This window comes from Dermacentor albipictus, chromosome 7 (assembly GCF_038994185.2).
Source record: "Dermacentor albipictus isolate Rhodes 1998 colony chromosome 7, USDA_Dalb.pri_finalv2, whole genome shotgun sequence".
NCBI classification, from domain to species: Eukaryota; Metazoa; Arthropoda; class Arachnida; order Ixodida; family Ixodidae; genus Dermacentor; species Dermacentor albipictus.
Genome location: NC_091827.1, coordinates 83,205,603 through 83,222,350, shown reverse-complemented (window position 1 = coordinate 83,222,350; position 16,748 = coordinate 83,205,603). Strand labels below are relative to the sequence as shown.

Here is a 16,748-nt window from a genome sequence, read left to right as displayed (position 1 = left end):
TACGCTAGTTATACGCCTGATAAGGAAATTTGCATAGCTAAATATCAGTCATTCTAACGAAGACGCGAGGCAAGGAACATAGAGAGCAACGTCTCACAACTAGGATCATGCGTCAGCACCAAGGTAGCGTCATGTTCTCTTTGCAGTTTCTGTATTCAGAAAAGGTTTAATTGGTGTTCACTGTACGTGCACGTGGCGAGAGAGCACGACCATTTACATAAAGATGAAAGTTTTTGCTTTCTTGGTGAAGGGTGGTTAGGAAAAACCTACTAGCTGTTTGGAACTTGGCCACTGTTGCATACCAAAAACAGTGAAACAAAGCGAAGACATTTCGCCCTTAAGCCTAACCGTGACTGTACATTATTTAACTTTCACGCAGTTTTAGTTGCCGGCGCAGACATCACATGCCTCTTTGTTTTCGTTGGCAGGAATCACATAGAGGACCAGCTCGACAAAGATGTCAACCCTTGCGACGACTTCTCTGCTCATGTGTGTGGACGCTGGAGGCCCCGCGAGGGGTTCCTGCTGTCACGCTCGCAGCTTTCTGATATGTTCCTGTCGTGGTTATACAAACTTCCTGTGACACTGAAGAAAGGTGTTATTCACTTCCCCGTGGGCAAGAAAGTCACTGCTATGTTCAACAGCTGCATACGGCGGACGGGATCACACGTTCCCATCATGAAAGACTTCATGCACGCACATGGCATTTTTTGGCCCGAAGAACCAGACAAACCAGTCGTTCCGGCGAAGACCCTCTTCGACCTTTCCTTTAACTGGAACGCGCATCTCTGGTTCAGTGTGAAAATACTTCCCACCATTCCAAATAAAACGCCAAGACGTATCTTCTTTGAGCCGAACGAGATTATGCTGCTTTGGAAAGATGTAATTAAGCAGATACCGGAGGCACACTTCCATGATGTCTTCAACGGTCTTTACCAAATATTTTCCCAGAAAACGAATGACACTCCCGAAGTCGAGAAAATTTCACAGACATACAAAATGCTTGTAGACGTCTTTGACACCTTGGTACCGTCGTGCCCTTGCAAAGCACCCATTCCGAAACTGTTCGCCTTGAGAGATATTGACTCCATTTCTCCGTTTCCCCTTGGAATCAATTGGTGAACATGCTCAATGCTGTGATGGGAATCGATCCGCCAGTCACAATGGATGACCTAGTTCTTGTGAGCGACCTGTCTCACTTTATAAATACATTGAACCTAATCAAGAAAGTTGACGCCAAGGCACTGCTGCGCCACCTGTCGTGGCTGTTTGCCCAGGTTTATGCCCCAGTGGCCGATCCCACGGCCGCTCTGCTCGTCTTCTACGGCAGTGAGCATCGTGGAAAAAACGAGCGGCCCCGTTTCTGTGCTGGTCAGGTGGAGCCGAGCTACAAGCTCCTTGTCGCCGCTATGGCCACCGTAGTCCACTTCTCAAAAAACCAGCGGCGGCACATGAACGAGCACCTGGACGCTATCGTGCAGGTAGGTGAGGTTATACGTATGCCATTACTCCCAGAGACATTCAAAAGCATCACACAAAGGAGGTCGCACCATGAATTAGAACACTGGAAACTTTCCCACATGAGAGGCTGGCTCATAATAATGGAAGTGAAACAATAGTCTGTCTTGCTATTTTCCTTAATAAGGGACTTTGGGTCCGGGAACAGCACAGGACAAAACTGCTTCTGGTCCTGTATACATTATATGCAGTTTGAGGGACGCACATAAGCATTATTATTCAATTTTGGGGTTCCACGCTCCCCACGACCATGATCTGGTTAAGAGACACGCCGTGGTGACGGTCTCCTTATTAGTTATGACCTCCGTTGGTTCTTTAACGGGAGCCTGAATTTAAGCTCACGTTAATCTAAATCACGCATTGCTCCATTGATTATTTTTTTTACTTTATTGTAGAAGCCATGCAACGGCAATTATGAACATTATCTAAAGGAAATGGTTATAGAGGTTACTTAAAAGGGTGCCCAAACTGACTATTATATTTGCGCAGGTTACACTACGTATAGACAAAATCTACAGAAAGTCTATAAAGTAACCTTCGCCATGCATTCTTTTGGGCTATAACCTACGGAGTATCCCAGTACCACCGCTTTGATTCCACTGTCTCCAACATCTACTCAGCTTAACTACATTTGTCTATAGACAATCGATAGGCAGGAATGATATTTTCACATTGTCTGGAATTATTTAGGTTATTCACGTGTTGCCGCTACAGGTATTCACGTTTTGCGGCAAGAAGGGACAAAAATAAGTAGTCTTAACGAGTTTTGTCAATATTCTCTGTATAAACAAGGGATATACACTGAATGAAATAGACATTTATCAATACACCTGTTTAAGAAAAGGAATTGGTTAAAAAATTTACACTTACATTTATTTATGAACGGTCTACACTGAAAATATACTAAAATAAATTATTCACATCAAAACTTTTGTCGATATAGTCTATCAACTGGGATTCGACAAAACAGCTTACACTTTGCCCATAGCAGGACTATAGATTTTTATAGACAAAATAACATATATATAGAAAGACAAAGCAATAGGTATGAAGGCTTTTAACAAAGTATGGGCCGTGTTTATCCATTTCTATAATGGCTCGTCATCTCCATCGCAAGAAATATGATAAAACTCCGTGAGGTATATAAAAATTTCATGCAGGTATTTCTAAGAAAAGCTGCGCGACCTCTTGGTGGGGTGGTCGCGAGAAATTGTTGCTCTCGAACGAAGCTACTTGCGACCTATTTTAAATCATTGATTTTTTTTCCATGTGATAAACTTTCGCAGGTTGCCGCGGAGAAAACGGGGCGTTCGTGGCTCGACAACGCAACCAAACAAGTTGCCGTAGAAAAGCTTAATAATGTCCACACCGTCCTGTGGCCTTCCGACCGTTTTCTGACCCCGGAGGCACTCGAAGAAGTGTACAAAAACTTCACTAACCACGCCCCATCGTTTACAAAGTTCTGGATCGAGACGCGTCGCAGCCAACGCCTGCTGTTCGGCTCCCAGGCGGCCGCAGAGGAACTGCTCCTGGGTGACAACACTCACCTGCCGTACGTGGATTACGTACACCACCTCAACCGACTGTCCCTTTCCCTCGGAGCACTAGCACCGCCTCTCTACTATGCGGAGGGCACCAAGGCCATGTTGTACGGCGGCGTCTTGTATCTGTACGCTAAGGCGCTCTTGAGTGCCATTGACGATGTGGGAATTAAGGTAAGGGTGCACAGGAGAGTGGCACATGAAATCGCGTGCATAGGCAATCAAGACGTTGAAATAGTTGAGGTCAACGACTAGACTACGATAACGACACATTGGATAGTTAGCGTAGTGGAGTCCTTGCGTACATTTGCACAATTCTATCAGAAATGACGCTCCGATGTGGAAGGACAGCAGCGAAGAAGAGCATATTAAGGGTTTCAACGGTGACGTCTTTGTGAAATTGCTTAGTACGAACGCCTAGATGCAAGAAATGCATAAACGTCGTGAGAGCTTGTGCTTATGTATTTCGGTATAACAGTACTGTGAAAATACAAAGGAATATTTAAACCATTTTAGGTCTGTAGAGCCAACAACGTCGACGCAATTATCTGCTGCAAGCCCTCGCACATGGCAATTCGCACGTGGGATAGATCACTATTGATGCTAGCATGCGATAACCACGCGGTTCGTGACCGGTTATTTTTTTTTCTCTTTATGACAACAGCCTCGCAGGATGCCCGCGGTGCTTCTGGCATTCTTTCGTGAACCTTGGAGTCATAAAGAATTCATTGTATTGGCACATTTCTTCCCTGGTTACATTTTGATCACAGCGGAATTCAGGCGGACATACTTTCCCGGTGTCAGGAACGCTGGGGCTAAAAGCAATGATGAACGGGAACGGTAGCTTGAACATTCTTTGCATACGGCCCTCGAGTGACTTCCTTATTTTGTCTTGTTTAACTGCCGATTTATCTCGTCGCAGTCTTTAGTGCAGCACAGACGTCGCAACATTCTTGCCAAGATATTTTAAACGCTGATATATGAAGAACCCGCGACACGTAATGTGCAATGTAACATTGTCGGTGAACTGCGGCTGCTCTGATATATCCTGTAAAGGGGTGCCTTCGAGCTCGTGTTACAAACCTTCTCTGGCAATGCGTGCCAGCACGAGCATGTATGGCCCTCGCTGAAATCCATCGTTTAGGATCAGGGAGAGTGCTCTCGAGTACCGTAACAATACAGACAAAGGTTTGCCGACAAGAAGTAACGGGCGATTCTGCTCGCATAGAATAATAAACCTTCACTAGCATGCATAAAAACAACCTACTGAAGTAAAATAGCGTTGATAACACACCACACTATCTACAATGTACACTATGAAGGGAAAAAAACATTTGGTTAAAGAAAGTCTCCTTTGGTGCATGGAATCATTCGCACCTATTGTTGAAATACAGTGAGAGCTAAAATTTATATTTGAATTAAATTCTGCGTTCTTTTGTGAGGACCATGAGAACCACGACCTGAATATGAGGCAGGTCACAGCTTTTATCACCTAGGCCGGTATTTTGTAGCGATGCCTTTTCCCATTGTATGCTTTTTCCGGCTTGTCGCGCTTGGCCAGTGGTCAGAGCGACGGTCTGCCCACATTATCAACCGGATCAGGCGGCCCTGTGTGGTCGATGATAAGAGTCGCATGGAATAAGGCATAAGGCATCGCTACAAGATAGCGGCCCTGGAGTCTTGAAACGCGCAATCGTGGCGGGGTACCCAAGTGTTCTTGTATTTCGCCCCCGCGAATATCGAACGCGCGCGGCCAGGATCGCATACAGCGACAGCTGTTCTGACAAGTATGTTCAGCTTTGAGAAGTTCCGTTTGGTCTCGTGATATCACCCAACTCGCTCCCACACAGGCACGCCTCCCATGAATAACTAGTGCGCAACATGATAGAGGCGTCGTAACAACGTTCCAGCGCACCTACCTGGAAGCTACTAGCTGTGGTGTTACAACTCCGCATGTATCTTCCATAGACAGTTTTACGAAGCAGTATGTACGAAACACGGAAAGGACGCTGTCCCCACTGTCAACTCTTGCTGGCTTTTCCTCGGTATTTCTTTTTTAATGGGGGGAGGGGGTCTTTTCAATTTATATGTCACAACATAACACATATTGCTTGTGTACGCTTCTAGAACCTACACGGTGAACCCCGGTGCATAGGTGGCATGCAGGACCCGTATCTCGGCTATCAAACGTTCAGCTCTGCGCATTGTATATCGCCAGTATAATCTAAGGCTTAATTTGCCTCGATTCTCTTAACTTGGAACAGTCAACTCCTCACGATAGCCTGATGGTCGTGATAATCCATGTGGAGCGTTTCTCGGGCTACCGTCAACGCGAGGGAAAGAGAACTGAAGCTATGCGATCACGCCGTTCAGGTCGTGGTGTTTCAGGCCCTTCTCAAGCCCTGCTGGGGCCGTTCTATTTATCAAAAGCTAAAGAAATGTCAGTATGAGCAAGTTTTACTGCTTCTAGCATATTCCAGGACACCAATGTTAGATCACTGTTATCATACTTGAGTGGTACAGCGAAGCTGTTAGCCTCTAGTAAGTCAAGATTTTTCGTGGGCTCGTGATCATCCAAGAACATTATCGCCACCTAGCGGCCACGGCCACTCAGACAGACCTCAAACGGCAGCTGGAAAATGGCCTTGTGTTTGAGTTTCCCGCGTAGCAGAACTATGTTTTCTGGTTTATTTGAATTACCATCCGAAGCTCTCATGTCTGCTGCGTGTGCGTAAGTCGCACTTTGTAAATTTTCTGTCGCAATTTACTTTGACAAATTCAATTAATTCACTAAGGTACTTGCGCTTGCGGAGGGCCCCACACCACCAGTGAGGCAGCACGCATCGAAAACAAGACCCATGGCCTTCCCAGTGTCCTTGCATTTCGCCCCCGCGAATATTGAACGCGCGCGGCCAGGATCGCATACAGCGACAGCTGTTCTGACAAGTATGTTCAGCTTTGAGCAGGTCCGTATGTTAGCAGTTCCCCCCCACGGCAGCTCGCACACATACATGCACGCGATGAGAACACATAAAACGACCATACAAGAAGAACCGGCCGAACACCCGCGACTCCAGCCGTCAGCAGAACGGCAACATGCAACAATCATCCACTCAATGCAGCAAGAATGCACACCGATATGCCATATATACATTTGATGCAAGGTGTGTCGAGTAAAAACAAGGGTACATCGGCATTGACACTTACGTTACTATACATCCATAAACAGATACGTACGTATAAAAAACAAAAAAAAAGCGTGACAGCAACGCTGTATCCAGTTGTTGACGACATTATACATTTCGTTAAAGACTAATCAGTTTAGATCGGAAAGAAAGAATTCTTTTACAATAGTATTAAAATTTGCTGACTGCTTAATGTTTGCAGGAAGCGAGTTCCATATTTTGACACCTATATAATGTATGAGTCGCTGGCCGTACTGGTTGTGACATAGGCACGAGAAATCGTGCCGATATCGGCCTCGACCTAGTTTTTCAGGAGAAAACGGCCATAGCCACTGAGGCGCCAAGACACAACAGTAACGTTCATCGCAGCAGCTCAAACGTAAACGCTGATTGTATCCTGAGAGTCGAGCCTTTATCCCTAGATACATCTCCTATAGCTAAAGCTACAGAAATGCCACGGCTAGTAATGGTGACTCTTCAGGTATAACCGTAGTCGGTGTAGGACTGTAGGCGCATTGACTGTCCCAGTGGCTTGTGAGTTTACTATGACAGCAATTTCGGGTTCTAAACATGCTTTCCCCTGTCTGCTCTTTGAGTGTGCTTGACATTTGGGGATCAAACTCTTGCCCCTCTCACAATGCGCAATAGTGATCCGACTGCGCTATCACGCAGCTTTCGCGCTAGTCAATTAGTGCTTCGAGAGATTGCTAAGCGGGCGTGTTTTGCATGCTCTGCTTGACAATGGATTGGATTATGTATTGCGGGCGTTTATTTCTCCAAGACGGCTACTTCATTCAGATTGCGATGAAGCCTCTAAAGATTGTTGAATACTGTCTAGGACTGCTTCGGGTGCTGTGCCGTGAAATTTCGTAAAAGTTTTTTTGGTGTAATTGAAAACTCGTCAGTCGAGAATTGAGTATCGCCACAATCAAAAAAAGGGGCAGGGCGTTGGGGTCATTTATACACGCAACTGATGGTGCAGTGCGCGTGAGTATATCTGGGAATTACCCCGTGTCCATTTCCTTGCGTGATTAGCTGTTTGAATAAATAAACATTCTAAATGCATACGAAAACAGGGACATTTATTAGCAGCGATAAAGATTCGAAAGCAAACGGATTCTGAAAGGATCACACAGAAACCCCTCTTAAAGCTGTCTAAGTATGCGTAACCATTGTGCCACTTACTCATCTTCACGCAGCCCGTTGTCAATATATGTATGAAACTTGATCCGACCAGTATAAGCGATAGCGCTGCGGCGACACGAACTGCAGCGGACGGCGGATAAGGTGAATAGACGACGCAAGCAAAGTATCTTCTTCTAATTTATGTCAATCTACGCATATTTACATGATTTCTTAATTATTATTATTCTGTTATGCGCCGGTGACATGTTGCACTTTGCTTGTTGACTACGGTGTTAACGTAATTACGTTTACGCTCCAGATATAAACCTACTAGACGCAGTTTCTTTCCTAGCAAGCATGATCTCAAGGTCTGGGCATTGTCTAACGAAACACGGGCCGATAATTTTTTTGTAGATCAATGCACGAGGCGAGTTCGTGCAGACTTGGTTGAGCGACGACGTTAAGGACACCTACCATCAGCGCACACAAGGCTGCCTGCCCGGGAACGTCAGCATCTTCCCCGAGGTTCCGGCGATGGAAGTGGCTTACGAAGCTTTCAGGCGAAGCGTTGGAGAAAATGGCACACAACTATCAGAGGTGGGCGGAATTGCCGTGGTATTGGAGGTATTAGCAATGCATGTATTTGGACATGTCAGGCTGAAGGACGGACAAAAAACGATGAAATTATTGCACAGGACCAATGTGTGTCGTTCGCGTCATCCATTTCTAACTCATTATCGTATTGCCAAACCATTGAGTTAAGCAGAGCTTTAGCGTGTGGGTCTGTTTAGCGTGAACAAAACCGAAGTTCGTAATATAAAGAAAATGTAGAGGAGGGCAGCGGAGGCAGCTGGTGGGTGGATGCGAGTATAGAAGATGGTGGCGGATATATATATATATATATATATATATATATATATATATATATATATATATATATATATATATATATATATATATATATATATATATATATATATATATATATACAATATGCTTTGGGACATGCACATAGAATCGGTATTGGGCAAATTATCTCGTGTAGTTGGCATGATGGTGCGGCTGAGAGCTCTTTTACCTTACAGAATCAAGGTTCTTATTTATAACACCCTATTTTTTTCTACACTTTATTAGTGTCTGCTCGTGTGGGGTACCACATCACATACGAATCTAGAAAAGATACATATATTTCAGAAAAAATTTTTGCGAATACTATTTAACCTGACTTTCAATGCCCACACATCAGACTTATTTGAGATAGCAAATGTAATACCCGTTTTAACCTTTATAATTACAAGTTAAGTCAAGCTTTCAAACGGGAGGTAAAAGAGAACTTAAAGTTCCTTCATGAGTTATCTAATCTCACCAGGAACACACATTCTTACATCACAAGGTGTACGGAACAGTGGAAGGTGGTCACTCTGCGTGCCAATTACTCTACACAAAAGATATCATACACACTACCAACACTTTAAATTTGTTTCTGAAATCAGGTCTTGACAATTATATAACTGGTGTACGAGCTTTACGTGAACATTTTATCAATCAATCTTTCTTAAATAATTGAAGAGCGTTTTTCAGATTAGTTGTGTTTTTGCGTTTATATTTGTGCATATTTCACATATAGTCAAGTGCTATGCATATATATGTCTCCTGTTCAATCGCTGTTTGTCTTGCAAAGGAGGCTGCGGGCTCTAGTCAAGTCGCTTGCCCAAAGCGCGATTTACCCGCAGTCTCCTCCATCACTGATGGAAATAAAAGAAGTTATTATTATTATTATTGTTATTAATATTATTAAATGTCATAGGAAGCCAACAAACACTGACACCAAGGACAACATAGGGGAAATTACTTGTGCTTACTGAATGAAAATAAAGAAACGATAAATTAATGGAAATTAAAGTGGATGAAGAAACAACTTGCCGCAGGTGGGAACCGAACCCACAGCCTTCGCATTTCGCGTGCGATGCTCTATCCACCTGCGACAAGTTGGTTCCCACCTGGTTCCCACCTGCGGCAAGTTGTTGTTTCATCCACTTTAATTTCCATTAATTTATCGTTTCTTTATTTTCATTTATTAGGCACAAGTAATTTCCCCTATGTTGTCCTTGGTGACAGTGCTTGTTGGCTTCTTATGATATGACTAACAAAAATCGGGACCCTCGGTTAACCCCCTTTCTTCTCGTTATTACTTAACGAGGGTCTCGAATCCGGCAACATTGATGCCTTCAGGTAGCATATGTGGGTTTATTGACCAGTTGCCTTCACCCTAAAAGATCACGTTCTCGTGACGCCTGCGGCAAAAAAGACGTTCCACGTCGGCCGCCAAGGTCTGTGAGTGGTGGCAGTGGCTAACATTCCCAGGGTTCTACTAGGACACATAAATACCCAAGAAAGTGGATGGGAAAACGGCGCCGCGGTAGCTCAATTGGTAGAGCATCGCACGCAAAATGTGAAGGCTGTGGGTTAGGTTCCCACCTGCGGCAAGTATTTTTTTCATCCACTTTAATTTCCATTAATTTATCGTTTCTTTATTTTCATTTATTAAGCACAAGTAATGTCCCCTATGTTGTCCTTGGTGTCAGTGTTTGTTGGCTTCTTATGATGTGACTAATAAAAATCGGGCCCCTCGTTTATTTATATATATATATATGTATATATATATATATATATATATATATATATATATATATATATATATATATATATATATATATATATATATATATATATATATATATATATATATATATATATATATATATATATATATATATATATATATATATAAACGAGGGGCCCGATTTTTATTAGTCACATCATAAGAAGCCAACAAACATATATATATATATATATATATATATATATATATATATATATATATATATATATATATATATATATATATATATATATATATATATATATGTATATATATATATATATATATATATATATATATATATATATATATATATATATATATATATATATATATATATATATATATACTTGCCCTACTGAAAGCTTACGTAGATATGGTTGCAATTTTGTCTTTCTGTTGAGTCCCATGATTCAACGCTCTGGAGCACGCAATTAGACTAGACTCCAATCGGTTCCTTGTTGTCGTTCTTTAAAGTCCGATAACTTAACGGTTATATCTGTTATAACTTAACAATGGTATCGAAATTGGATATCACTGGGATTAGATTCCAAACAGCACTTGACTCACCTTAGCAAGTCACGTGATGGTGACCGTCAGATAAGCGCTGAAGGCTTCCACGCTCACTGCTGACTGCATAAGTGCTGCTGGGTGAGTGATTGGGGCATGAGTGGCCTCTTTAGACTCAAGCCAAGCAACACATTCTCGCGATGCTTGTGCGCACAAACTGTCGACCTGCCAACGTGTCAAAGTGGCAGCGCCTAGCTAGCCATCCGAGTATGGTTGTTCAATGTGTACTTAGGAAGAATGCCCATTTTCGAATGGGACATCAGCTACATACATAGGACTTGCATAAAACCGAAACCACTGTGCTACAGTCAGGCAACGATGTTTTTGGCTGCCATATCGAAGGTTAAACCCCTGGTGGATAAAGTAGGCGGTTACCAGCCACACCACGTGTTTACGTCTTGCGCCATTTCTCAACCGTTTGTTCACTGAAATTTGACGTATTTAACTACAGCTGCGTACCTCTTTGCAAAAATTACACCTACGTTTACACTACCGGTCTTAACGTACCAGCGTAAAACATGCGTGCCCACAATAAAGCGCTCAGTGCAGCCACTTCCCTTTTGAATTCGGCCACTTCTTCGCACGAAGCCCGTTGGTTCGTACTTGCACTACTTGTAACAGTAAAGTGCCGCAGCTTTCATTCACCAGTCACTCAGTACATGTAAAGGAAGGTTTACAGCAAACTCAAGACTTGTTGCGTGTTTTTCGCACTTGTGGGCTACAGTAGCGTCCCAATGAAATACGTCACTCGCCTCAAGCACTATAGGTGCGTGCACTCGCGTTTCTTGAGACAGGTATGACGCGCTGGGCAACGGCCGCTGCGTCAAGTTGACCCGATTATCTAGCCGTACAAGCCGTATACTGCAGTTTGCGAGGCCACTTCAACCCTGCCGAAGTGCTTCAGCCATGCTGAAGTTGGAAAAAAAAGTCGCGCACACACATAAAAGGACGTTCGTTTACTGTCATATGGAAGTAGTGTGTGACATACTCCTCTCCTGTGACCTAATGTATGTGGGACATACTTGCACATGCTTGATTGCGCGACTGCAAAGACACTGTCGAGGAGGACACGTACTTTAGAGTGCGGAAGAGTGGAGAAAAGTTTCTGGCAATGATCTGCGTGTTGCAGGACTGTGTTCCGCTGTTTGATAAGACTGATGTCACAGCAAGACATGCAAAACAATAACACTAGAATGATTACAGAACCATGGCCACAGCTAGAGGCTATCGTGTCAGCAAACCATCGGCGGCCTTCTCCGAAAAGCCATTGTTGTACTTTCAATGGCCGCAGGAGTCCGCGCACCTTCTTAATCTGTATTTAGTTAATTCATGAAAAGCTTTGAGATGTCTTGTTTTTTTTTAAGGTTGTATTCACGGTTGGCAGTGCATATGTCTGTTTCATGACAACAAATTCTTATTTGAATTCAGCGTTTGTCCCCTTTTTTTTCATGTCCAATTTTAGTCTGCTGTTGCAGTGTTCATGCCATCATAGGTTACACTAGCCCGGTCCAACACGTTGTTTACTTTGCAGCAGTGAACGACACCTTCCTAGTGCAAGCACGGAATTCCACCTGATCGCATTGCCGCAGAAACCAAGCCTGCATTCGCAGGGCCATGCTATGCGGCCAAAACAATATATTGCGCAGGTCAGGAACCCACAGCAACCTCAGTTAATTTTGCAGCAGTAAGCATGCGCGACTCACAAACTTCCTCGCGCGTCTTTCACTTCCACGTGTCTATCATTCGCGATGCCGGCGGGACCCTAGCGTACATTCATGGTTGCCGGCATTATGCAAAAAGTCTATAGCACCTAAATTTTACTCATAGTGGGAATGTTCTGGAAGGCAGCATGAGAAAATGACTTCGACGTTTTCCTTTGCAGGATTTGACAGAAGAGAAAGTGTTTTTCATCACCGCCTGTCTTGCCACCTGCGCTTTGACTCCCGCTGACAACGTCTACGGCGGCGACTGCAACAAGGCTGTGATGAACTTCGCACCATTCGCCAGAGCCTTCGGTTGTCCCCTGGGCTCTAAGATGAACCCGGCGACCAAGTGCTCTTTCTACGACTGATTTTGTCACCTTCACATTCTCCGCCTATATTTTTTTGCGTGGCTGTTGCCCCACTACTCTGGAGTCTTTTTTTTTTCTGTGTGTCTCTGCCTGTGTAGCTTCTGTGTGTCTATGACCGTGTAGGTTCTGAGCACGTTGCTTAGAGTGGTCCAACGTTTTCTTGGCCTACTGCTTGATTTACGTACTGTTTCCCGTGCCTAAGTTCTTGCTAGAGCCATCGTTCATCGTTCCGTTTTGGCTCACTGTGTTTAAGTGCTTGAGCTTTTCGACATCTTGTGCATTGAGTGCGAACTGTAGTTCAAACATTGGCGATGTTCACTGATCAATTGATTCATCTCTTCTCAATCCGCTTTTGTAGGTGACTATTCAAGGTGTATGTAGATTTCAGAGTTTTTTTATTTTTATTTTTCCCAGAAGTGGATTCGTATCTGCCTTTTATCAAATGCATATTAAACTTCTGTTATATAATTAGCTTAGAAATTTGCTTGCGAATTGTACATAACTTATTTTCGCTCGTGATGTTCTCAGTAACGCTACGGTATTTAACTTTACAGCAATCTTTTTCGGACTTATAGGTGCTATATTTCGCCCCTCCGCCTTCCTTCTTTAACGTAAGTTTCTGGTTGAAACTGTTCTGAAGGTTGAGTTTTAGAAAGGAACTTTTAATATGTTTTTGAAGGACTGCGGCAGCCTGTGTTCAAAAGAAAAGGTTTTCTGGTGCGACGTAGCGGCAGTACACCACAATGAGATCTTCAAACCGAGGAAGATAACGACAAACCCTGCTTTGCGGACTTGTCATACGAGTGCTGCCTCTCTAGAAATCGTGTTCGAGACCTGAAGTCGTGGTTATAACGGCACAATTTTCATTCAGAATGAACTGAAGCGCTGGCATTCTTACTTAGCCAGGAATACTTACAAAGTGCACGACGAATTGCTTACATTTCTACACTCATACGTGCGCATTCTTTGACGTAGGTACATGACAATATTATATAGCAACGATCTATATGGCCACGACATGACAGTTTCCAAGTATGAAAGCTTCCGCCGTGAACCTGGGAACCTCCATAACACTGATCGTTAAGTGAGCTTTAGCTGTTGACCGAAAGTGACATATTTCTAAAAGCCTCACAAAAACATTTAGCGCGCACACATCTTTTTTGGTACTGTTCGCGCTAGTTTCTCAAGCTGCTGAATAGGCTCGCTGTTTTCTTACTGAAAGTATTAGCATGAGTACAGGTGGAGTTTAACTGCACAAAACAAATTACATGAAATTATGCCATTGTGTTCCTTCATTGGACCGCTGCGCAAGTGTCACGAGTGCAACGGCGTGCTGATTGCAGTGTGCATTTCGCTAGCGTTAAAATATTTTCTGTTTTTATGATCGCTAAAGGGTGCGCTTTAGCTCTGTGTTTATGCTAGCGTTTGCGCCGGCTTGATTTGTTGGAGTTATTACAATACACATGAACAAGTATATAATCTTTGGATAAGGCCATTAGCAAAGCAACTGCTATAGCAAACGTTTACTACATTTTTGTCTACGCTCATGTCTTGATGAAAGGGCCACAAGGAGTGATCAGTCATCAAGGTGAAAGCCTGATATGCACTTGTTACAAATGCTGCGGCTGACATTTATAAAGCGTTTACGAAGTATGTGCGTTGATAGGACGAGCATTAGGTGCTCGCTTCCTCTTCAACGTGCCCGATACACCGAAGTGGTAACACCTAAAAGATTCAAGAATTTAAATTTTCAAGAATGGCCGCCTTTCTACTACTGTGAAGAGGGGTGCAAGCGAAGCTCGGGATCCGCGGCTTTTCATTCTCGTAACGCCTCGGCTTCGCGCTCCCTCACGGCGAGGTCGGCACGTCGACGACGAGCCCTTTCTCGAGCAACTTCCCGACGGAATTCATGAAACGCCGCCTGTTCTTCGGCCGAACGCACGAAGCGCTGCCCGCTGCCATTCCTTCAACGCAGCCTGCTCATCAGCAGAACGAACCAAACGCGGTCTCGCCGTCTGACTGCCTGGCCTGAACTGGCGGTAAACGGCGGGCGCGAGGCGAGTGAGCACGTAAAACCCCTTAAACTTCGTAATGTAGCGCCAGGCTTGGCTAATATAGATAGGCTAACTGTCACCGGCCTCAAAGAAGACAACCTGCCACGTCTCGTACACGTGTTTATTCTCTGCCACTTCACCTACGTCACTGCCATGCACGATTGGCTAAACGCTGAGCGAAATAGACTAAATGCCCTCATTCGAAGGGTAGTGAAACGGGGCCTCTGCCTTCCGATCTCCACTACCACACAGAAACTCCTCCAGCTTGGCATACACAACACCCTAAAAGAGGTCGCCGAGGCTCAGGAGCGAACGCAGGTGATCCGACTCATAACGACCAAGGCAGGCCTCGACATACTGCACGAGCTCAGCTTTTTCTCCTACACTATCAGCGATACACCGATATTGACGCCAGTTCCCCGCCAGATCCAAGACTTCATCACGATCGCTCCTATTCCGCGAAACGTACATCCTGACCAAAACAGAGGCAGCCGCCTTGCCCATGCGACCACCCTTTTCCAGCGCATAGACATGAAAGCCGACGACATCGGGTTTGTCGACGCCGCCGCCTTCGGCGCTGTTGCGGTCTCATCCACGCTGTGGACCCTCAACTCCGCTACGTTCCTCACGCGAGATCCCGAGGTGGCGGAGCAAGTAGCCGTTGCCCTGGCCGTGCTAGACGGCAAACGGGAAGTTATCTACAGCGACTCCAGACAGGCCATCAAAACCTTCGAACGTGGCGTCGTAGCGCGGATCTGTCCACCCTCAAGCCCTACACTATCATCTGGTTCCCCGCCCATCTCGGTCAGGTACTGGACGCCCCGCCCAACCTCAACATGATCGCTCACGATGCATCGCATGCCCTTACCGACCCCGCCATCCCCGGGAAACCCCATCTCGTCGAGCTTGAGGACAACCGGGAGGCACTCATTACGTACAGCGAAATTGCAAAACACGTCTACCTAGAGCGCTGCATCTTTCCGCCACAACACCCCAAACTTAACAGGCACGCAGCCGCTAACACCACGCTTGCTACAGAACGCATATGCACCCACACCCTGCCTAATTACACGTTTTCTATCCCGACGCGTGCTCCAGCGACACGTACCCATCATGCGCAGACATGGTGGCACTTGCAAACATGCTCTGGGAGTGTAGAAATGCTCTTTCCGACTATACCTCGGACAAGTAGGAAAAGCCCCTCAGAAGCTCAATCCTCGCCGACCAGCAATGGGCCGTCTAGCCGGCCCGCGAATCGGGCGCCAGGCGCTCCCTGTCGATGCTTACGTGGGAGACGCCAACTACGCGCTACGCGTGTCCTGCAGAACCATAATAAAGTTTTACAATCCAGTTTCGCCAAATTACGTAATTAGTCCTAAATAATTAAGTAACGTCTCAAGTATCACAATAACATGAAAAGTGATAATGACAAAATTGTTGAGCACAATGAAAATAGGCTGATACTGCTTTCTTTTGCTCAATACATGCTACAGGAAAGTGTTTTCTAGAGCGAGAAAGAAGCCTGAGAATACACGGGCGGCAATTCTGCGTGGGTACGAGCCATGTTTTGGGGCAACAACAACAATTCTCCGTGTATTCGTGGGCTTCTTACCCGCTCGAAGAAACACTTTTATGTGCCACGTAGTGAGCAACAGTAAGCTGTACCGGGACCGTTTCATGTGGCTCTACAGTTTTCACTGTGGCATTTTCATCAAACTTCAATATTTGAGAAGTCACAAATTAATTAAGACCCATTATCTAATTAGGCGAAATGCAAACAATTCTCTGAGTATCTCCAAGCGACGGCAAGCAACGTAACCTTGGTTCGATACAGCTACGTGGCATTTGCATACTTTTAATGTTTGGTCCATGCTACGTGAAACACCCTGTATTTCCGAATCAACCGAAGTCTGAGAAGGACCACTTCACATGTTAAGTAAACCTGACTTCAACAAGAAAGGCTGTGGTTTCAATGCTTGAATGCTGTTCGCATTACCGTCGACGGACATCGTGACATGAGTT

At 44.7% G+C, this 16,748-nt stretch overlaps 1 protein-coding gene and 1 non-coding gene across 2 annotated transcripts in view; both read left to right on the top strand.

Moving 5' to 3' along the window:
- Positions 1-14,066, top strand: part of LOC135908691 (endothelin-converting enzyme-like 1) — a 34,257-nt gene extending 20,191 nt beyond the window's left edge. Inside the window, exons 2-5 of the mRNA XM_065440551.1 lie at positions 429-1,481; positions 2,805-3,233; positions 7,784-7,966; positions 12,484-14,066. Coding sequence (XP_065296623.1) covers positions 1,125-1,481; positions 2,805-3,233; positions 7,784-7,966; positions 12,484-12,672 — 1,158 coding nt within the window. The 5' untranslated portion in view covers positions 429-1,124 and the 3' untranslated portion in view covers positions 12,673-14,066. The remainder of the gene's footprint in view (positions 1-428; positions 1,482-2,804; positions 3,234-7,783; positions 7,967-12,483) is intronic.
- On the top strand, positions 9,783-9,855 carry TRNAL-CAA (transfer RNA leucine (anticodon CAA)). The gene has a single exon. It is a non-coding gene; the product is annotated as a tRNA-Leu (tRNA).
- Positions 14,067-16,748: the final 2,682 nt, after the last annotated feature.